The sequence below is a fragment of the Symphodus melops genome (assembly GCF_947650265.1).
Source record: "Symphodus melops genome assembly, chromosome: 19".
Lineage (NCBI taxonomy): Eukaryota > Metazoa > Chordata > Actinopteri > Labriformes > Labridae > Symphodus > Symphodus melops.
Window position 1 is genome coordinate 18377371 of NC_136709.1, and position 23971 is coordinate 18401341.

The 23971-nt window shown below is 41.7% G+C and overlaps 2 protein-coding genes across 4 annotated transcripts in view; one reads left to right on the plus strand and one right to left on the minus strand.

Moving 5' to 3' along the window:
• The window catches only part of slc25a21 (solute carrier family 25 member 21), an 84365-nt gene extending 73606 nt beyond the window's left edge, over positions 1 to 10759 (plus strand). For all 3 annotated transcript variants that reach the window (XM_079369206.1, XM_079369207.1, XM_079369208.1), the window contains 7 exons: positions 754 to 820; positions 1579 to 1638; positions 5266 to 5373; positions 5476 to 5640; positions 7818 to 7999; positions 9039 to 9091; positions 9551 to 10759. In XM_079369206.1, coding sequence (XP_079225332.1) covers positions 754 to 820; positions 1579 to 1638; positions 5266 to 5373; positions 5476 to 5640; positions 7818 to 7999; positions 9039 to 9091; positions 9551 to 9612 — 697 coding nt within the window. In that variant the 3' untranslated portion in view covers positions 9613 to 10759. The remainder of the gene's footprint in view (positions 1 to 753; positions 821 to 1578; positions 1639 to 5265; positions 5374 to 5475; positions 5641 to 7817; positions 8000 to 9038; positions 9092 to 9550) is intronic.
• Positions 10760 to 14565: 3806 nt separating this feature from the next.
• pax9 (paired box 9) lies at positions 14566 to 23082 on the minus strand. The gene is made up of 4 exons (XM_079370614.1): positions 22904 to 23082; positions 21662 to 22276; positions 19741 to 19880; positions 14566 to 15579 (listed from the first exon to the last, which is right to left on the minus strand). The coding sequence occupies exons 1-4, from the start codon at positions 22905 to 22907 to the stop codon at positions 15325 to 15327; spliced, it is 1014 nt and encodes a 337-aa protein (XP_079226740.1). The 5' UTR covers positions 22908 to 23082; the 3' UTR covers positions 14566 to 15324.
• Between the last annotated feature and the right edge of the window lie 889 nt (positions 23083 to 23971).

Consider the following 23971-nt stretch of genomic DNA (forward strand, 5'->3'; position numbering starts at 1 on the left):
AATTAACTTCCTGTTTCCACTTTGAGTCCTTGGTTTGAGTTCTGCTGTCTGTGGTCAGACATTTGGTTTCTGGAGCAAGTGTCATGTAAATGGAGAGATGAACACTGGGTAAAGGAAAAGTTTTTTCATGTCTGAGACAAAGAAACCCTCATTATGTCATTTGGGTTATCTCCGCTCGTGTTTGGAAACCTCTAACATACGACAGAGAGCCTTTAAACTGGGTGTGGAGGGTAGGAGACACGGGTGTTTACTGGACAAGCAGGACCTTCAGAACATTTTATTGGTTGCATGATGGGAGATGTAAAAATGCAGCTCTTTAGAACTTAACAGCATTTAGTGCGAGCCTTTTCTGTCCTGATTCTCACAGTGCAGACTCTACCAGAAAGATTTGTATTTTAACGAATCCGGTTATGTTTGATCAGTCAGTTACATTTTTAGGCTTTTATTCACAGAATATTCCCATGTGAGGCGGCCATCTTGTTTGTTTACAAAAATGCTTACTTCGGAATGCAGCCTGTCAATGTAGCAATACCCCCCTATATCTGCCAGAGCATAATAATTATGAAATTGAAGTGTCGGGTTATGATTCTGTTGATTTTTTTTTTTTTTTTTGTATTTATTATCAAAAATATATCAATATATTTTCCTGTAACTGTGAAAATGTAAACTGAAACTTGACAAGTCCTACAGAAACAAAGCTGTTAGCATCCCCAGATGTTTCCGATGTACCATCTTGTTTTTCTGTCTTTACAGAATCTTTGGTTTCTACAAAGGAATCCTGCCTCCCATCGTGGCAGAGACACCAAAGAGAGCGGTCAAGGTGAGATAGAAGAGACGCACGTTGGGTCATATCAAAGCGGCAAAGCGTCTCGAGTTGTTCATGGCTCAGTCTCTGGTTTCAACAGGAGCTGCTCGGCTGCCATATGAAAACACTCTGACCGCAGTTGCTCTAACATGGTACACACATGTGGATTAAACACATGACGCCCTCCGCCTGGTCTGCCTCCTCCTATTTGTTCTGTCAGCCGACCAAATATTGACTTACAAGCACATACAACCTTCCTCTCAGCCTCATATTTTTATATTTGTTTGTAGGAGGGCTTAGCATCCCTCACTTCACACTAACATATAATGTACATAACATAATGGGGTAACAGAGGGAGGAGGTGTAGAGCTGCGCTGTAATGAGATGCTGGAGAAGTTTAAAAATAAGTACTCACACTGAGAAGATGGGGTAATCGCTCACACAGCGAACAAAGCGAGCTGATGGTGAGAAGCGTCTGGAGCGAAGAATTAAAGCAAATTAAAGGTCCGATTAAAACGCCTCTGCTGGCGTTTTGCCCTTTGTTAAAATAAACAAATCAGTGGATGTGTCTCCTTTTTAACAGTGTGTGTTAGACTTCTCTCTTTTTACAGCAAGACTTAATGTTCATGTGCTTTTAACAAGTATCAACAAGTCTTCCATTCCAGCTGATTGTTTTTAACTTTGCTGCTTTAAACTTTGCCTTGCTACACGTGTGTGAGTGCGCACAAAGACGTCACTTTATAACTTTGTTTATCCCGATCTCCCCTCCACAGTTTTTCACCTTTGAGCAGTACAAGAAGATACTGAATCTGACTCCATTATCTCCTGGTGTGGTGAGTCTTGCGCACAGAAACACCTGAATACACTTGCACCTGGAAAATAAACACACATGTAACACAGGAGCGGGAAAAAGAGTTGCACCCAATGTCAAAAATCAACGTCAAAGGCTGTGAAAACAAAACCAAGTGCCAAGAATAATTCAAGTAGCTAAATCATGTAAATGTATTCTGACATTGCAGTTATGAAATTGTGGTTTTCAGTGCTGTTTTCTGTTAAAATGCATGAAATACATGAACACATTCAGTCAGACATTTAAGCCTTTCTGTCCTTGCTGGTTAAGTTCGAAGTGTATTTGCATGTTGTATCTACTTTTTTCTTTCCTAAAAAAACATTCTCTGTCTTGTGATTGTCTTGGCGAGTATAAAGCGGGTTGTACTGGCAGCTCTGCGTCCTAAATGACAGGTCACCTGATAACTGGAAGGATAAGAGTTGACCTCTCAAGAAGGGATTAAGTGAACAGAACCTAGAATAACATGTCAAAGAAATGTTAAGCACATATGAGTGCATCCTTGATGAGAACATTCAAGATGTATCACTGTTTGTATAACAACAGTAAAGATTGGATAATCCGTTGACAAACTTACATTGATGATAACTTGATGTGTTGCATAGTTTTATAAAAAATGTTCCCAATGTCGTCGAACCGAATACAGTACACAGCAGGTGTTGAGTAGATTATTCTGTAAGGATTTTCCATAATTACAAATGTCAGAGGGATATGAACCACACGTCATACTTCATGGGCGACATGTTGAGGAATAGAATGAATGAATGGAGAGTGGTGCTGTAACACATGCGATGTGTGTGTAGTGAGAGCTCAAAGGGGGTCAGCCTCATGTACCTACCTGAACCAGGCAACAGAGCAGCCAATGGAAACGTTTGTTATTCTATTTTGTCTGAAGCTAATGTTGGGACTAATGTGTGGGAATACCCTTTCAAGCCAATACAGTTTTCATTGAAGTTCGTTCCTTAGGCGATGTACAGTTTTTTTTGCATTTTATCTTTATTAGTCCACATTTGAGTTCAAATTTCAATTTTTGCAAAAAGCATAAAATCTAGATGAAAATTAGGCGCATGAAATACTATTTTGGTTCATCAGTCAAAGGTCTGCTGATGTACTACTGATGTGTTGACTTTGTCAAGATTTATTTTGTGGGCGTTTTATGCCGTTACTGAAGGGGACAGGCGTGAATGGGGAGGTGAGAGAGAGTGAGGAATGACTTCCAGGAAGGGGGCGTACGGTAGGAGACAAACTCAGGTCGCTCACTTCGAGTACAAAAGCCTCTAGACATGGGGCGTGACCTCACTGCTGGGCCAACCAGCACCCTGGTGATGCAATGATTTCCAGCCCTTCCTGATTGCTGAGTTTTTAATGTCCAAACACTTCAATGCGACGTCGCTGTTTTTGTGTGCAGGGTGTTTGTCATTTCCTGCGCTTCTGATGCTTCCACATTAAAAAGCCCCCTCGCCAGTATGCTCTGAAATATTAGACTCAGCAACACATGCAGACAGGATGAAGTTGCCCTTGCACACAAATCTGATCTAATCCTTTGCAAATTAAAGTGAGGACAGTCTGTCTAGAAAATCTGATTTGTTACTCAAATCAGATTTGCCTGAAGTCTGAATGAAGCCTCGAGGACTGGAATGCAGGATCCCAAACCTAGACCTAACCATCAGCTGTTGCTCAGAACACCTTTAAAATGAGCTTGATTGAAAAGTGTTCACGAACACCCAGGAGGAAAGTTTAATCAATAACTTTATGAAATAACGAGAGAAGAAATAAAATTCAATTTTATATATTGGTAATTACTTCTCATATTTTATTTTAGTTTTTTTTTTTTTTTCGTACCATTACACCAAGACAAATTCCTCCCATATGTAAATGTACTTGGCAATAAAACCGATTCAGATTCTTTAGTTTTTAACACTTTCATTTCTGTTGATTTATTTTTCTGTTGATTTATCTATACAAAAAAATAGTATATATATATATATATATATATAGATATATAGATATATATATATATATATACACATACATTAGTTTTTTAGAAAAGAAGATGAAGTGCTCATTAGTCATAATAATGGATGACTGGCACTCTCACCTATCCAGGATTTAAGGCCCTTTTTAACGGCACTGCCAATGCATTCTTGTATTTGAATTGGAACAACCCTTATTTAGTACCATAGATGAAAAGATTTGATTCCCATTTATAAGGAAGTGAACGCCTCAAACACCTAAGTAGCTAAGCCAAACAATGACGAGGCATAACACTTTCTTATTAAACAGACTCCTCATCTGTTTGAATTCTTTGGAGTGGATACACCAGAGGCCGTGAACCTACAAGAGGTTTCATCCCTCTTGACTAATCTGGTTTCTGTTACACTCAGAGTTAGTCAGAGTTTAAAGCTAGACAGATTTGCCTTGCTGGGGTGCGGTCGCCACACACCGCCTATTCAGGTGGCAGCCAAGTGTCAGCTGTGATGGATGGCTTACCTGCAACGTTACGCCGAGGCTGCCCCAGCACGGCGCGTATCCTCGTCTTGTTTTTACAGCCAATAGTGGAGAAATGTTTACCTGTCCCATCCATCATGCTCCCTTTCCCCCTCCCCCTTCCTCCGCCTTCACCTCCCTCTCTATCTCTTCATCTTCCCCTTCCTCAAGTGCCTCCAACCTCATTTCCCCCAGAGGCCCTCACGTATCAAGTGCAGTAATCACATCGGATCATTAGTGCAAGCGAATTAGAGATCGGCCATGAATGTCTGTCTCTCTCTCTCCTCTCTCTCTCTCTCTCTCTCTCTCTCTCTCTCCTGTTCAGTGTGGCACAGCTGAATGCCTTCACTCTGATTAATGAGGACACACACAGTAATAATACAAATAAGGAATTAAAACGTTGCCGGCTGGCTGTGTAAACATCACGAGGCATGTCTGAGAGGATGGGTCCCCGGGCCTTGACAGCAGGATAAAGAGGCAGGAAGAGTAATGAGCTTTAGACACGTTCTTGACATGTTCCCATTACACTTCTGTGTGAGCATGCATACATACATTCAGACCTATACAGCCACATGCAAATACGAGTAGCACTGCCACATTCACTGTTAATTACATATCCGGGATCTACATCCATAAAAAGGGAATGCACTTGTTGCCATCCCATAACATGACACTAAATATATTTAAGTTGTTTAAAAAAGGGGACTCTGTTTATGAAGCATATGTCCACCTTTGTAGATATGTTTAACCCTAATCCATTTGTTCACATTCCTGTTCCCTCCTTCCTCTCCCTGCCGTCTGTCATCTCACATTTTGCAGAATAATAACAAACGCAGGTGTCTTGTGCATCTTTAAACACTTGTCTAACGAGCACACTGACAGAAGTGACAGAAGCAAATTTCCATTTCTAAACCAGACAAAAGGACTCGGGGAACAAGTTTTCGAAAATCGAAACTACGATTTCAGGATTCAGCTCCTGTAGCCCGGACACGTCGACACATTAGACTCATGGTCTGCATCAGTCTGTCTTATCTGCTCTGTCTCTGCCCAAATATTATCTCCACATTCTCACTTCTTAAATCATTCTCCCCCCCCCCCCCCCCCCCCCCCCCCCCCCTCCCTCCAGGCGCTGTCTGTAGCGGGGCTCGGTGCTGGCTTGACTGAAGCTGTTGTCGTCAACCCTTTCGAGGTGGTGAAAGTCAGTCTCCAGGCCAACAGAGACTCCTTCAAAGAGGTTGTTTGAAAAAATAAGTTCTGTCTCGTTCATAAAGTGTTTCCAACGTGTGCTACTTTAGTCAGTAGTTGACATGTCCTTCTTTTGAATTCTCCAACACAGCAACCCTCCTCGTTCGCCCAAGCAAGACGCATAATAAATTCAGACGGATTTGGACTGAAGGGCCTGAACAAAGGATTGACTTCAACACTGGGACGCCATGGAGTGTTCAACATGATCTACTTTGGCTTCTACTTTAATGTCAAGGATGCTATTCCTACTAACCCGGTAATATGAATCCCAGAATCTTCTACCTTCTGTTATGGTCCCTGTTTTCGCCGACAAATGTAAACTTGGACCAAGTGGCCAACGCATCGATTCAGTTTTTTTTTTTTGTGTGTGTCGGTAACCTTGACTTCACCTAATTGTTGCTAACTCCAGGCTATATGATCCGCACGTGTCCGAGCCAATTCTGCAAAACTGCAAAGTGTTTGACAGCATGATTAGTGATCCTGCCTGCCATGGCAAGGAGGAAGCTAAAAATCAGAGAGGAGCTTGTAAGATCAGTCCAGCTAATACCCCGTCTGTTTGCTCTTCATAACATCCTCAAAGTTTCACATTACACATCCGGCAGAGCCTGATGGCCCAAACAAAAGTTAATTTTGTTTAACGGAAACGTTACCATACGCCGATTCCACATGTACAAACTGGAGCATTAGATTAACCCCAATGAACTAATTGGAAGCAGACAGCGATACTATTTTCAAGAGGAGGCTACAGTGGGAGCCAAGGCTTTGCTATATTTTCAACATTTTTCCAGTGACGCATGATGTACAGAGAACCAAGTGGTCATCCTCTGAATGATAATTATGTGGCCGGATGACCCAAATAGCTCTCGTCTTAGATTGCAGCCGTTTCTTTTGGGAATTATCCGCCAATTTGATTGAAGGATTCTGTTTGTGAGAGGCTAACGACGGCTATTGTCGAGACAGAAAGGGAATATGAATTTTGTGGCTTCGACAGGCTTACAGTCTGAGCTGAGAGTGGCGTTCCTCCAAGCTTTTTTTTTTGTGAGCCACATGAGCGATTAGCTTACAACTCAAACGTGTCCATATTCAAACGGAGGCGGCCGAGCTCAGGCTTCTCTTGTATCAGCATTTCACCAGTACAGAGGAGGCAGATAGCACACGGCCGTCGTTGGCAGCTGAATGTGTGAGAGGATGTTTGCTTAAGGCTGTTAGGAAGTGGGTTGATGGGTGTACTTAGGCCGTGGGTATGTAAGCCCCTTCCCACCATCCCACTTGGGGGAAGAAAAAAAAAAGAAGAGAGAAGAAGTGAGATTAGTTGTTGATTTACCTCGGCTCTCAGGGTGTCCAGCCGCTTGAGAAAGGCCCAGACCTAGAGAGGCTGCTGTCATTTGTAAAAATATCCCGGCCAATTAGCTGTCAGAGCTCTCTGAGTCTGGGCTTCTTTGGTACAGTAATACCCCTGTGCCGAGTCACAGCCCAATTACCCAAATTGTCCCCATATGCCTCCCCAGTCTGCCTGCATGCACCCTGTTTATAAATCCTCCGTCCTGGCTCCCCGAAGAACATGTGCTTCTGCTCAGCCAATCAGAGTGCGGCACCGCAGTCAGGAAGCACTAATCTGCCCCCTGCTACCATAAAATGATCAGGGCTTTCATGGCAGCTTTGCAATCATATGCACAAGCAACCCCCCCCCCCCCCCCCCCATGCTCCCCCTCACATTTGCTTACATTTATATACACACAGTCTTTCTATTTATTGTGTCAGTGTCATGATGCTGCTCTCCTCTGTTGCTCCAAGTTGTGTTTATGTGTTTTGCCGTCATTTTTCGTTAACTCCTGAACTCAATGCAGAAAAGTTCTGTGTTAGAGGGCAGCAAAATACAGGAAGACAAATGTGCAGTTTAACTAGATTTTTCAGTGATGAATATTTGTGTAGTGACTAAAGTACTTCAAATACATTTTTGCCATTTTTGTGCCGTTAACAGCAGAAATTTCAAAAACAAATTGAGGCACAGAAGGAAGGTATTTACTGATGTGATTGAACTTCCTCTGACCCACCCTACCTCTTTTTTTTCTTACAGCCATGCCCAGAATATAAATTCTTCAATAATATGTTTTTTTTAACATCACATTTAATGTGCAGTAAAGTGCAAGGTGCCATAAAGACCAAGAAGTCCTGTAACATTGAAGGATTTTATGCACTCGATTATTCCTCTTGTTTTTACATGTGAACTTTTTACCACTGTTATGGCTGTGCACGTGATGAATGTTGTTCTTTTTGCGACAGAGAAGCAAAGAATGTCTTTGTACAATGTGCATTAACATTTCAAGTCCATGTAGTTGGTGGCTGAAAGAGAAATGCTTTTAGCTTCACTCTTCCAACACTAGACATGGTATTCATTTATCTAAATCCTGTGTTCCTTCCTTTTATTCCCAGAACCCGACACTTGAGTTTATGAGAAAGTTCACCATCGGACTTGTGTCTGGGACCATCTCCTCCTGCGTGAACATTCCCTTTGACGTAGCCAAGAGCCGCATCCAAGGCCCCCAGCCTGTGCCCGGAGAGATCAAGTACCGCACCTGCTTCCAGACCATGGCGCTGGTGTACCGGGAGGAGGGGTACGAACAAGGGGGGGGGGGGGGGGGGGGTAAGATGGGAGTAGTCCGGGCAAAATTCAAAAATACTGTCACGGGTTCATCCAAGAATTAATGAGCCACTTTGTGTGCTTTGTTAACAATTCATTCTTGGTGATCTGCCAAGCAGGCTGTCAGAAAAGACAAATGTAGCAGCTGCAGCTACAAGTTAGCAGGGTTTGATTGTGCAGTGTGTGTTTCCTACACTAACAACACTGGAAGTGAACGAGCAGCTTGATGCAAAGCTGTGATCTGATGACCGGAATCCAAATAGTGACGTTACACCTTGGACCGTGTTCGCCTCATGTGTGATCATACATTTCTGCAGTCTGTCAGTTGTACAGTAAATGTTAACATATTTTCTAGCCTCAGAGAATGACAGTTCTAAATGGAAGCTTCAAGGAATGATGTATGTTATGTTAGCAATTGCCCTTAGCCGTCCACTTTCCCCCCCATGCGGCTCCGCGAGACAAGGGCCAGCGACATGTTTGTAGTTAGTGGACACAGGAGCCCTCGGGGGCTGCTGCAGGAACGCCACTGAAACGTTGTCGTTGCAGGGGTGCATGGAGGGTGCCCCCGCCGCCACATCCAGTCCCCCTTCTCTAACACAACACAGTCCCAGCTAATTAGTGGTCCCTATGGGAGACGTCGTTAAGCAGACCCTAACGAGCCGCGCGGCGCTCCACGGGTCAATCTAATCAGACAGAGGGCCAGGGAGGAAGTGGGTCGAGCCTTATTAACGCCATCAGTGGCGGGGGCAGGGAGCGGGACAGGGAGCATGAGGCGGAGGCAGGCCGCCACTGATCACCTTGAATGCATTAAGGGGCAGGTCCTCGCCAACATTGGCCGTAAGACCCCGACTGTATGTACCTGAGTGGGTGACAGGCAGGCAAACAGACAGACACACAGGCGTGAACTCAGCAACACACACCCGCCTTTCCACACACGAAATATCACACACATCCTGCTGTGCTTAACTTTTGTATTTTGCAAATTATTAACATCCTGCATCCTTATTTTGTAGGTATTTGGCACTTTATAAGGGGTTGGTGCCAAAGATAATGAGGCTTGGACCAGGTAAAGAGAAACATTCTTACTACCCATATTCAGACTGTCCTAGTGATGCCCAAATAGCTTTTTTACAACAGATGAAAGGGTTCATTTGTGAGCTTTGTTTTTGTTTGGGAGAATGCTATTTTTATGTCCATAAACTTTGAAATTATTCATCTTGACAGAGTTTCCAAAGACATAAATTCACCCTTTCATTGGAGCTACAAATGAGGACACACACAGAGACATTTATATAAGTCCCATTCCATCTTATCAATGTTTTTCTGATGTTTTTGCAGTATTGAAATGGGAATATATAATCTAGGATTACCTGAAAATAAATCTTTCCTGATTTTTCCAACCATGTAATTTAAATCTATCATGCAGTAGAACCTCTGCAGCTGCATTTAAGAACACCTGACCCTTAATCTCGGCTCGAATGGTTTATTGAAGGATGGGTTTTATTCACTCTGTCTTTTGTTACAGGTGGAGCGGTGATGCTGCTGGTTTATGAGTATGTGTCTGGATGGCTACAGAGAAATTGGTAACAACTGCAATTAAGTAGGAGAAAGGACAACCAACAGAGTGCCTTATGGATTATTCCTTAGTTAAGATATTGTTTACTGACCCCAGAAAAAGTCAGACCAAAGTGTTTGTTTTTAAATCTTAAATACACCAACCTATTCTGCAAAATACCGTATCATCACTACAATAACTTCTTTAAACATTTTACATCTTTAAAATGCAGCTTTCAATAGGTAAAACTGCATCTTCTTAAAGTTCCTCAGGAGTGAGAACAGCTGCATTATTTAGAAAATACAGTTTGGATAGAAAAATGACTCACCCTATGTAATGGGGTCTAAAAGGAAATCGATGTCTCTCACAAATTTGCATTCATTTACATTAAAAGGTAGATGCATTTTGTGCTCCCTACGATCTTTTTAGTTGTTTAAATTAGGCGGATCTCTAGAAATAAGGTGACTTCATATACCTTTGTCCTCCAATGAATCCAAATGTAACACATTTGAATCCCAATCTGATGACAGTCGTGGAGTTGTTGTGTGAAAACCCACCCACGCACAGCCCTAAAGAAGCACGAGCAGTACGAGTTTTGTAACAAAGCTCAGCACGGCTTAATGGGACTGTTATGCTCAGTCCATGATTAAAAACATAAAATAATGTGAGCTTCACATATTAGCATACATGTGATATGACAAAAAAAAAAGAAGCACTTATCGAGTTTAAATGAGTCGTACTTTCTTTCATTCAAACCTGAGCAGAGCTCTACTGGACTCAAGTTGGTCTCTCAGTGGCTCAAACGCCCCTTTTTATCGATGAATATAAAATGATGGCTGAGGTCTCTCTACTGCAGCACATCTGTAACACACACACACCTCTCTTTCCGCGCACATACAAGTATAGTATATGATAGTATTTCATTTGTGATCATATCACTAAGCCTTACTCTAGATCACAAACAGATGTGACTACACTTTCCTTTATGCTGATGAATGGGCTTTTTGCAGAACTTTTTTAATCAAAAAAAAAAAAAAATGTGGCGACTGATATTTCCATGAAATTCTTTTAATTTGTACTCATATAAAATGTATTTTTTCAAGCTTTCATCGGTTTTGTAAGCATTTGTAGGATATGAATTTTATATGTTGGTAAAAAATAAAAGCGAACGAAATTGAACTCCTCACTTGGTGTGTGTATGTAAGTGTATGCAGTTATACACGAACATGCGTGTGTGTGTGTGTGTGTGTAGTTGGGTTTTATAAAGCATAAAGCACTTTATTTTCTTTCATCTTTGGGGATTGGAGTACATAGGATTTACTTTTCTTTATCTCATTTCAATGAGTTATTTCTGAAAATGGATTCCTGTATAATTGAATTGATAATGTATGATAAGTTTTTGATGTATCTGGTGGGTTTTTAGCCAACTGCATCCATGAATCCTCCGCCTTCATTCTGGCCAGACTAATGGTGACTTGTAGTTTTTCTATGTTGCAACAGCCTTGTCGTGTAACTGCCTGTTTGTGCTGTTGAATGTTTTTCTCTCTCTTTGTGTGTTCGAGGGTGTTAACGTAGGCGTATCACCTTCTTTCCTTCTCTTCCCCCACATCGTACCACTTTGTTGTTTGGGAACCTGTCAGCGGTAGAAGTCGTATTAGCCAACCGGCTTGCAGCCTCTTTTCCTCTCTATCAGGAAGATGGTGAGTGAACATAGCTTTAGTGGAAGCTAAAACAACAAGCTCAAGAAATGCAAATGTGGCTGCAGGACTTGAGCGCCCAACTTTTCTCCCTCTGCCCGTCTGTCTCTTACACAAATATTCTCACACACACCATGCAAACACACACACACACACACCTGTTGCACCACTTTAGTGGCTGCTCTTTAGGATCATCTGAGCCCATTGTGGTAGTCTCTTGTACTGAGCCACGTTAGAATTTAATGGTCGTCATTAATGTGGGAGTCTTCTCAAAAATAGAACGGCTCCTGTTTTTTTCCCTTGGGGGGGGGGGGGGGGGGGGGGGGGGTTATGAAGTGATAGACCACAAGTGCAGCCTGCAGACTAATGGAATTGTAAGCATTTAACGTGTCATTTCTGTAATAGGGTGATGAATGCTTACCTTTTGTATTTATACTTGACAACTTGCCATGCATTGCTGCTAGCTGAGGCAACAGAGACACCCTTCACCTGAATTCCCTGCGCACCACAATCATTACAAATCCTCAGCTGAAAATTCTCCCTTCGCCTTGTTTTCTTCACATCAAATCTTCACCTCGAACATTTCAATTCAGCTCCACTGTGACAAACCTGCTGTTTGAACATGGCTCCTATCAAAAGATGTTTAGATGTCGGTTTTTGCATGAATGTCTGAATGTGCAAAAAAACTGAATACCACTCCCATACCAGTGTCATGCTTTAAAGAAATATGCTGTTTACTACTGGCATGACACATGATTATATCCATACCTGATAACCTAGAATCAATAGAAGCCAACATTAGCCACAGATTGCCTTAGGGAGTCAAAGACAACCAGATTTATAACTTTAAACTTCATAATAATGTATTTTTACAGGATTTTCAGAATCTTACTTCAGGATGTTTGCAACAATCTTGGAAGTCCCACTAACCCGGGTCCGAATCCCACTTGGGCCCTATGCCGCATCTAGTCCCCTCTCTCTCCTTCCAACATGTCTAGTCTGTCTTCAGCTGTCCTATCTGATAAAGGCAAAAGGCCCCAAAATGTAAAAGTCAGGAGAAAAAAAAATTCTTAATTAGAAATAAATTTACAGCCTGCTTCAAAAAACATCTTGTGTCTTTATCGGCACAGTGTATGGGAATAAATGTATTTACCCATCTGTTTGGATTATATTAAGGCTTAAGTGTGATGCATAATTCGAGGCCTGGCTGATTTTACTGGTACTAAATAACACACGCACTCTTACACCCCTGCACATGCTTACATATCAAATACATGGCCCCAGACAGTTGATTTTTCTTTTTTCTTTTTCTTTCCGAGAGGTTTGACTCACCTGTGTGCTCAGCGCTGCTGTTCTAAGGCATTAAGAAAATACTCTGGATGTTCTCAGCTGGTTTTTAAAAATGTCCATTGAGCAGGAACATGCACGGAGCGTTGTGTTCTGCCAGCGATGCATGCTCTGCTCTTTGTTACTCTGGAAAAGGCTGTCTTGTTTCTGATTGCATGTGGAGAAGTAAAGATAACCATATGACACTGAAGTCAGACTCAACATCATTAATTATAAACACGTGTCTGCCCCTATTTTTTAAAGAACAACCCTGGCTTCCACGAGGCTGACCAATGTTAGACTTGGAGGGCAGAAGAAGCGATTCCTCCTGTCGAGAAAACACATTGTTCTTATTTTTTAAATACTGGTGTCATTAAGACAACCGCATTTTAATTTCTCTGTGTGACTCAGAGGAGACAGGCTCGCTTCATGCAGCCTAGTTGAAAGGAAAAGTTGTTTGTCCTTGTTTTGCGGAGGGCTGAGGTAAAAAACAGAGCATGTAACGACTCTTTCATGCCACTCAGAGAGTTCACCATCATTTACTGTACGTGATGGATGGTGGATGGTAAAGGGGGGGGCAGCCGTGAGGGCTGGCTGACTGGTTTCAGAGTGTATGATCATCACGTCCCTGTGATGTGGTTCACATACGGTCAAAGAAACACTACGATCCCTGAGCAACGGTCCGTGACCACTGGATGCGGGGAAGAGTGCTTTCCAAGTCAAATCAGCCCCTGCATGGGGAAGGACTGTTGACACTGTCGCATGCAGGGGTTGTTTATGCTGCAGGAATGGAAACACGGGGCCGTATCGACAGCAAACCACTCTCTGAACCCTCAGCAGCAGGGAGAGCTATGTGAAAGAGCAGGTGAGCACTTTTATCAAGTTAATAATCTGCATCTGCTGCAGCCTCGTTTGTTTAAATCTCTGGTTTCCAGTGCAGGGCTAGACAGGGCTTGCCAGACACAGTCATAATTTATTACTCTACCCCCCCTACCCCCCACCCCCCCATAACTTTCAGACTATTTTTGCATCATTTCTTCAAACATGTCATTTGTCAACCCGGCTGTGTGCTTTTCTTTTGTAATGAACATGTTGAGTTGGCCCTGACAGGCCCCACTTCGGCCTGCCTGTGGCAGCTTTTGGGTCATATGTCTGATGACCTTGCAGACCACAGGCCAATGAGTCTATTTGTGGCGTTCTGGATGCACACAGTGGACTCCACCTCACCCCAGGAGTCTGGGAGTCCCCGAAACACGAGTTTTAGCATTTAATGTAACAGTGAAGGTCTGATTTACTGTGTTTTACACACGCCTCAATCTGAGTGAAGTCTTTTCTTTTATAACTGAAACCGGTTTGGAAGTTATACTCTATCATGTCAGAGCTTTACTGTTATTTACAAAGCAAGGCAGAGCTGAAAAATATTGTACTTCCCCGCCCCCCCACAAAAAATGTTTTTATAATAATTACAGAAAGCAACTTTTCTTCCTGCTGGCACAGCTAAAAAGACTAAATAGTATACACTTTTATCATTAATGGTTTTCTATCTTCATCACTTCATTTAAATCTTTATTTGTTTTAAACTAAAATTACTATTAGTTTTGTTTGAGAGAAAAACCATTAAAAAATTTTTAAAGAGGACCATATTGGGTTTAAAGGGACCTTCTTTAAATGACTGGAGTGGTTAAAATATTAAAATTGCTTTGTGGCAACAGACACTTTGTGTCTCAATTGATTTGTGATGAAGTTTACTAGTGAGCCATGGAGCTCGGTAACATCCAGGCCGTGTAGGAGCACGTACATTTTAAAAAATGGAAATTAGTTTCCTGCTCATGTAAAACAGGTCTATAGGCTACAATACCCTGAATGTAAAAATGCTGCAGCTGCCAAAAAAGAGAGATGAATATTTTTTTAGTTCTTATTGTTTTGTTTTTTTTTAGAATAAAAATTAAGGTTTATCCCAAACAAGCTACAAAACCCCATAAAAGACAGCCAAACAATTTAATTAGATACATTCAATTTCATTGTGCAACATTTATCAATTGTTAATGCTCTCCGCTCCAACTTAAGACAGATGCCAATTTTGTCTGAACGTGCGTGGAGATCCCCATGCTCTCTGTACGGCTAATTGCACTTCATTCAACGTACCTTAAATCTAATAAATAAAACTTCTCTGTGGAGCTCCTGCATGGGCTGCATTTTTTTCGAGAAGTGGGAAAACAACGCTCCATAAGACACTTAATTTTATCAAAACATAACACAGTAACACAAAGCTTACAAACATATAAAAACAAGAGCAGTTATGAAGCACCCTGAAACACTAATGCAAAGTTTGTTTCCCACTCTTCTCTGATTGTTTATGAAGTTGTACTTTACCCCGTTTTGCCCAAAGACATTTTGCAGAAGTGTGCGGTTAAAGAATCTGAGGAGGTGTGTTGATGGATGGAGGAGCAGTCATACATCAGTACTTCAGTTTTCACCTGTCCTGCGAGTTCTTTCACACAAGTTTGTTGTAAAAAAAAAAAAAAAAAAAAAAGATGGACTTTTTATTCCTTGTGTGTAGAAGGAGGTGGAGGAGGGGGAATTCTTACAGAGCGGCACAAATATGGGTCCTGGGGCCGAGTCCTTCATAGAGAGGAGGCTGGATGAAGCCACAGGGGACAGACTCGGCGTCTCCTGTCTTCGCCGTCTCCCCTCCTCCTCCCCCTCCTTCATCATCAGTCTTCACAGCACCGAGGCGGTGACGGGGTGGATGGTGTCACGGCCGGCTGTCATGCTCTTGAAGGCCAGCGGGGCGGCGATGTCACAGCTGTGGGGAGATAGAGCATTGCCATTGGCCGGCTGCCATGTGGGTCCGGTCACATAGGCCGAGGTGGTGGCGCTGTACCCCATGTAGGGTGACACTTGGGTGGTTGGGTGGTAGGGAGGGATGCTGGGTGCTGTGACATAGCTGTTCACTGTGGGCAAGCCACTCTGCGTCTAGACGGGGTAAAAAGAACAAAAGTATGAATGTTAGCATGTAAAATACTTTGCTATATGTTAAACCTTCACATCTGAAACTGGTTTTCACACATTAAAGAGTTTAAAGAAATTCCAATCCATCTCTTTATTCCAACATTTTAAAAAAGAAAATTATTTTCCGTTAAATTAATCTCTTGTGCAGATTTTTCTACAAGCAGCTGATCTTTGAAGAAAAAAGGCAGAAAGTGAACTCAACAGTGTCGGTAAGCTGTCGAACATCAGGGAAAAAGATGGTAAAAATGAACCTTTTAGCCGGTATATCTATAAAGTCAATATGCACCTTAATGTCTGAGCGTTTACTTTATAGTTTTAAACTGTCTAATTCTGTTGTTCTCCAGTGTATAAACATATTTAAAAGTATACAGCATATTCCAGAATAAAGCTGAGGGGAAATCTTGTTAATAACTTAATTTTAAGGCTCCCTGCAATTTAAAAAAAAAAAAAAAACCTTAAACATGAACCCTTTTTTTCTTTCTTGCAAACTGTAAATTATTTCACACACACAGTATTAATTCCACATTATGTGTTGATCCTGCACACAAGCAGCTGCCCATGAGGATAAAAAGCTTAAAGAGAAGCAACAGAGATGTTGGGTGAATTATAAAGAGCAGAAGCGCTCCTGTGTTTGGCATCTGGGCACAGACGAGTGAGAAGTGGATCATAGCCGGAAATCTGCTTTGATGCATTGAATTTCCCATCTACCTATTGTTTTGTTAGGGTGCAGACTCGACCTCAGAAATCAGAGTTCAGAGCATTTCCCTTTTCCATCAGAGTGAACAAAGTAATGTATTTGCTTCAGGAACATTATTAAATCAGCTGAGTTTGGAGGAAAAGAGCTTAAAGTGAAAGCAACAGTGATGTAGGTTCAATTATAAACAGCAGAAACTTAAACCCTGACTTCACAGCCACCACATAAAAAAGCAATTTACCCAATTCTGATGAAAGTATGACTGATCAGTTATGCGCTCTCATGCCCCTGGAGCATATTAAACATAAAAAACATACATGTGTGGTTGCCCATCTGTCTGTGAGGTTTGTTTTCTGCCTTAAAAAAAGGGACGTTTTCCTCAGCGGGCGTTGATGTACCACGTCAGGCGATGGGAGACAGGGTGGTTGGGTGGGAGCAAGGGTGGGGGGGGGGGGGGGCGCCACAAAACAGATGTCATGAGAGATTGAGAGTGAAAGCGCAGGAAGAGGAGAAATATGATAGAGAAGGAGGCGAGCTGCATTCAGAGCATGAATGGGCTTTTGCGTTTCTGGCACAGCGACAGGAGTTAAGTCGAGGAATTCACCAAAGCTTTTCAGCAGGGAGGCCGAATTTCTGATCCTGGGTGGTCTGAGACGACAGAATTATTTTTAAAATTTGGATCACCTCTGTTTCTTTGACTCACTTACATTGATGAAATAAAAGACAAAATATCCTCCTAAGCTAACTTTTGTGGTTCTTAAACAACATGAGCATAGAGCGAAACCGGGTTTTGTGGGTGTCTGTGGGTCTGTGTTGGGTGATTGTGGGTGTCTTGCTGAGTGTCCGTCTATGTGTTTGTATGTATACGTGTCTTCACTCTCCAAAACGATGCTGAGACGTATTATACAGACAGGCCATGATACACGACTTCAAACTATTCTTTTTCATTTAAATCAGATAATCAAGCTAAACATTTTTCACATCGTTTGTCACATCGTCCAGTGAAGCAAAGCACCACATGTAACACACAAACGCACACAGGCACACACACACACACACACACACACACACACACACACACACACAAACACAGCTACAGCACATATAAACAAGTACAGTATATACTGTGTCCATACGCACTCGCCCTCCACTACAAGAACTGAACTAACTGCAGCCTTACAAACCACTAAAGTACCTGACTCTAAATTCACACCATGTTCAGGGTTTACAAAAAGAGGATGTTTTTTTTATGACAGAGAACCTGAGTCAGACTAATGCATTTGTTTGGATCTACCTGTAATTCTTTCCCTTATTACATGAAGGTAATACACGGTTAAACTAAGTGTTTATTTACAGTACAGACCGTTTATCTTAGAATTTAGATGTTTTATTTATTGTACAGAAAAAGTGAAAAATTGCTTAAACAGCTTTTAAATTGTTGTTGTTGGAAAATATGTAAACAGGCATCATTTGTAAGAAACAAAGTGTGGGCCTTATTAACAATTACACAACTATCATTTAAAACTCATATTTTTCAAAGTATACAAATAAAAGCTGAGGTCAATGTTATCTTTTCTTACAATATTTTTAATATGTTCTACCTGCCTGGCTGTTCGGGTGGCTTTTTAAAGAAGCCGTTTTATTAAAGTAAAATTAGATTTGAATGAGGAATGTCCAAAGCATGACGTCATTCTGACAAATAATTACAACTCACGCGGACCTACTTTGTCACACTGAGATCATTTTGATTATGTAACAAATCATTAAAAGTATTATTTATTTATTTTCTGAATAATAGCCTAAACTGTTTTTTTTTTTTTTGTTGTTTTTTATTATATATCGAAACTTGAGCGTATCACTTTCGTGCCACCGCGTGCGCTTCCGAGTTCGTGATTTAACCTTAAATTCTTTTTTTTAATGATAGTCTTCATCTTATTTTTCTGGAGAAAAACCTGAGATTACTATGGATGCTTGTGCCCTCTGAATAGCGTCTACATGACACATTACTGCAGCTTCTGGCCTGAAAGTGAAACGACTCTGATTTAACAAAATAAAACAACTAAAATCACTGAAGCAGCTACAAACACATATGAACGAGTCCTTTAAGTGTAAACTAGGCGTGCCAGAAAATAACACATTTTAGCAACAGCACAACTCGTGCATGTCATCTTAGTATGTGTGTCCCTAACAAATGAAAAAGCAGATCTGTGTGACATCAGATCTCAGCTGTAGCTGCCTGTTTAAACCCTCAGTGTCAGAATCCTCCATGCTTTGTTTTTCCTGCAGTAAACTCTGTAATTTATAGAGTTGTTATTTTCTGCCCTTAATGGCCCACTTGTGTCTTTTTTTCTAGCTCTTTGGCTCAGACACTTCACTGTGTCCACTTTGTGCTGCAACTTCTGCTAATCTCACTACTAATGTAATGACCATGAAAGCTGCTCCAGGATGTAAAGGTAAAATAAAAATAAGCCGCATGAAATTGTTTATGTTTGTATCTGGAATTGCACCCCTGTAAGACATAAGAGGGACAAGCGCGCGCGCGCAAACATGGCGTCATTGTAGTCCATCTGAAAATAAAACCTATAAAAAAAACGTTTTCATAAACTATTAGCATAAAATATGTCTTGGAAGTAAAGACATTAATGTGAGTAGGCTTGTATGGAAAATCATAAATTAGATATTTTTTAAAATACTATCAAATATTGTAAAAGCTGTGTATGGAGTCATCTTGCTTTCTTTATGATTTTCATGTTTATTTATCCAATCAGTACTCCAAAGTTAAAGTCCCGAATATGTCTGAACGTCCAATGTATAATAGCAGCTGCTGTATTACTGTAAAAGTCTCATTATTAGAGCTTAACAAGACAAATTCTGCAGTGGTCAGTATGAAGTTTAATGCCATGACTAAAAGCATGTTATAATACGAAATATGGGTCTCGGAAGCTACAATATTCCAACAGGAAACTAAGAACACACGTTCCTTAATTTGCTGGCTGTTTCATTAATACAGCCACAATTTCTGAGTGTTCAAAACGCAGCAATTATTTTGTTAAAGCCACCAATCCAAGCTGGAAATCAAGAACCAAGAGAGGAGCTGGGAGATCTAAAACCATTTAACCTGCCAATTATGAGATCATTTACACCCAGACGAGTCACAAAATCACTGACCATACAGTGGACTTAAAGGAAAGGCAGTGAATCCAGAATGATAAATAATGAGACATTAACATAATACATTATTGCTTGCTATAACCAGTAAAGGAGCGCGTTAATGCTGTAAAAAGGGGGAAATCTTCTAACCACAAAATGATACAAATATTATAAAATAGTCCAAGCTTCGTTTAAGTCTGCTGTCAGAAGTCCAGATAAAGTATTTTTACTTTTGTTTAAGTTAAAAAAAATGAAAGGTGTCCATGATACTTTTTTTTTACCTGTGAGTATTTTGCTTCAGGTTCTAAATGCGGTTTATCCATGCCATTGACTAGTGCAGAGCTTGCTGGTGGGAAATTAGTCCTGTTTATAGCGCTCCAGTCCTCTAGTTTGGCGCTGGGAAAGGATGGACTGTCACTAACTGGTGGGGGCAGAAGAGACAGACAGACAGAGAGAGGAGAGGAAAGTCAGAGGGGAGATTTTTTTTTTTTTTTTGGATTAGGAGAAAGAGTTGAACTTCCCATCATAGGCCGCTGATACTCCTGCACCCATCAGGCCCAGGTGAGCCAGGCTGCGCGAGACAATTAACCCGATGACATGGTACATCAAAGCAGCATATATGCGAAAGCTTACGCCCAAATTGCGCGCGCAGTGATGCGCTAACTTGCGCGTAAAATGTCTAAGGGAAGTTTAAATTCAAGTTACCTATCTTAAAAAATATCAGTTTAATTATCAAACAATTAAACATCATGTGATACTGAAAGGGTTAAATTATATCTTCCTGCATTAAAAGTTTTACACATTTTCTCTGGTTCAAGTCATTTTCTTCAACCATTAATCCTCATTTGAGCAGGCCTCATTTTGATCTGTTCAGAATATTGACTAAAAATTTAAAAAAAAAAAAAAATGAAAAAGAAGTGGAATATTCTTCATATTTCTTAGCGTGCGTTGGTCTATATATAAACGTGTTAAGACGTGTTTGAGGCTCAGTTGGAGATTGCACGACTCTCCGGTGGGTCAGGGACGTTTTAAACCCACCATAACGTCTTCCTGTGCGGGACAAATTAGATTTACGCTCACTGTGTCCCTCCTTATGTGAGTGATGGATATCATATAATACACAGCCCCCATCGCTTACAACGACAACAGTAGGCCAACCAAAGCTTAAATCAATACAGAGGTTTTCTTTTTTTTGGCACGCTTTAATTGTTTTACTCTATGTCCATTTAGGTCAGTGTGTCCTCATGCGCGAAAAAATAACGTAAACTAGTCTGTTATATTAATATTCCACATATTTTAAATTAATTTTGCTTCACATAAAATTATTAAACTTGTTTAAATAAACTGTCGAAATTTGTGATCAGATGAACTCTCATCTTCTAAAATAAATCTGCCCCATGTGAATATTGAAAACATAAATACATTCAGCTTTTCAAACACCTGATTTCTCGTGGGTATCTGCCTCATTTGTCTGATTTAGATTAGGGTTCAGTTTTACTCCTAGCTTTGTAAATGTAAAGGCTTTTTTTCGTGTTTCTGCCCATGAATCCTGACAGCAAGGGCCCGCTTTGCTGACGGACTGACAGCGCTTCCCTTCCTCCTCCTGGAAAACAAGCTCTCAGAAAATCCCTTTCACAACACCGAGCCGACCATTAACACTGATTTATGCCGGATCCTGTTTCACTGTTTCCAAAACAGTTTGTGGTCTCGTTGAATGCGAGCCAAAGCTATGAGGGCCGCAATACCTGCATGTGAACGACAAACAGCATGCAGCAAGAAAAGAAACTTCCTAATGTGAGCCTGTTCTTCCTGAACCCTGCTGAACAAAATGTCTGGCTGCAGCTCATGGCAAACATTCAGCACACCTCATTCTGATGCACTTCATCTCACCGCCTTTCCCCTCCGCTGTCCCTCTAATATTCCACATCCGCCGCTTTAATTATTACTGCAAGCCTGACCATCTGTTTCTGACCTAACCTGCCTCCCTCTCAAATCAATATCAGCAGGCAGGTCAAGCTCTGACTCTGCAGAGGCCAAAGAGTTTAAAATGCTAAAATACTTATTTTAGAGGCCTTTAATGGACTCTCTCCAAACATACACACATGCACACATTTGCACTCTTGCGCGCAAAACCCCTTCAAAAAGTGGTTTAAATGTACTGCAATAAACAAATGCAACCGCCCCGAATGCTGCCATGCTTACTTTGTTGCTCTGTAATAGACCGTATCCCCAGAATGTCTGTTACAGAGTGCGACGAGGGCCATATCCTGTGCATGGCCATGTGTCCGGGGAGGGTGGGCATGCCGGCGGGATTGGGCACTTTGGAGGTCGGGTATGAGTATAAGTGGTTGTAGGGTAACGTTGGTTGGGGCGGTGGATGAGGCGCCTGCTTGCCGGACTCGTACTGGCTCTGCTGGGTCAGATTCCCGATCTTGTTGCGCAAGATCCGGCTGATTGAGCTGACGGAGGGCAGATTGAACTTGTCACACACCCCGTCTGCGAGTAGCCTATCTCGGATCTCCCAGGCAAAAATCCCCGGGTCTCTCTGCTTGTATGTCCGTATGTGCTTGACCACGGTGGGTGTGGTGACCCTCGGCTTGCTGCCACCGATGGCCCCAGGGAGGATGGAGCCGGTCTCGTTGTAGCGGGCCAAGATCTTGCTGACGCAGCCGTGGGAGACGCGCAGCTGCCTGCTGATGTCACAAGGTCGAATCCCAAGCTGGGCCAGCTCCACGATCCGAAGCCGGATGGCGTTGGGGAGCGGCCTGCCGTTCACGAAAACCCCACCGAGTTGGTTCACCTCACCGAAGGCTGGCTCTGGTGTCAGAAACAAACACACACAAGGGCAGAACAATGAGACAGAGATTAGGTAACCAAACCAGGGCCTACCACTGAAACCCGAGTTAAATCAAACACATAAATAGACCTAAAATTACTGATAGCCTTCATTAATATACACTTAAATTAGTCGACTGTTTAATCACATTTTTAATCTCATTATTTACATTTTTGTGTGAACCTTGTGGACAATTTCTCCTCATTGTGTTCATAGTTTATTTTAAAAGGTTCCATTTTTACGCACAGCACTATTTTAGCTGAAGTGTTTTACAATGAAAGAGAAGCTCTGAAACATCAAATTATCACGCTGACTTAAATATGATGTTTGACTTAAAAGTACCAACTTATAGCTGACTGATAGTTGTCGTGCACACAGGGCAAACTTCACACGGATGTTCAGTGGTCAACTCCAAAACTCGTGCGTAACTGACACATGGAATAATTCAGTCTGCCTGTGTCGTCTTGCCTCTCGGCTCAGCAGTAAATCTGACCCGTCAAAACATCTCACACAGACGTAATCTTGATAGACTTTTCCCACCTTGGCCGTTGGACCGCTCACTGCTGCATCCCTGACGAGAAAAAAACCCGATCCAACTTTGCACTCACCCATCGTGTTAAAGCCGCAAACGAAGAATACGGTGTCCGGTACGTGCCTCCTGCGTGGGTCCTGCTCCGCGTCCAGCGTGTCCACCGTCCAAAACCGCGTCCACAGAAAGCTTCCTGTGCGATAAGGAACAAGAGGGACAAAATTCTCGATCTGTTTCCTGACGGCTCTGGAGACAGGCTTACATTTCAATCTGTTGAAATCAGGGGGTTGGACTTCCAGCGCTTCTCCCTCGCTGATTGGCTCAGCTCACCAATGGACGTTGAAGAATGCACAGACACGCTTACCTATTGGTCCAAAAGTTTGACATGACAAGTCCACCGAGATCCCCCCCCTTCCCTCTCCTCGTCCTGCTGTCTCCCATCAGAAAACACTGGGATATACCACCATGAAAACGTTTGTTTTTGAGACAGATAGGGTGAGTAAAATGCAAAATCATGATTTAGGATAAGATCTCTTTTTTTCTGCTGTCATGAATAAATAACGCGTAAAATAGCTCCACTTGGATAACATCAGAAGAAACCGTGAAACCTGGCAACATTTCAGTATTTTCATGAAAACACACATCTAATAATGTGCAATTAAAAATATATATTTCTCATTTAATACCTCTCATCTCTTCGTAGTTTAGTTTTGTGACCAAGATTGAACCTTTAGAAATAAAATAACCCTACATATTTGTTATGAAAACTAAAAGGTGGAAACCCAGAGTTTAGGTGGCTTTACGCTTCACTTCACCAGCCTTCATCTTGACCTTTCAAATGGCATCATTACGGAAATGGGAGGAAATGAATGATTGGTTTTCAGTGATTTAATTGGCAGTGTGCTGTCTTTGTAAATGATATATTAGTGCGTTCAAGGATTGTCACGTTGTTGTTGTTTTTTTATTTCTTCAATCTCCATTACACAGCAAGCATCGTCTGCAATACTGTATAAAAAAAAAAGAAAAATATATATATATAAAAAAACACATAATGCTCGCAAAATGAGGTGAGCAAAAGGCGAACATGTTAAACCTTTTGGAAAAAATCTATCTAGCCCTGCAGTTTTAAAATAAATACCAACATCAT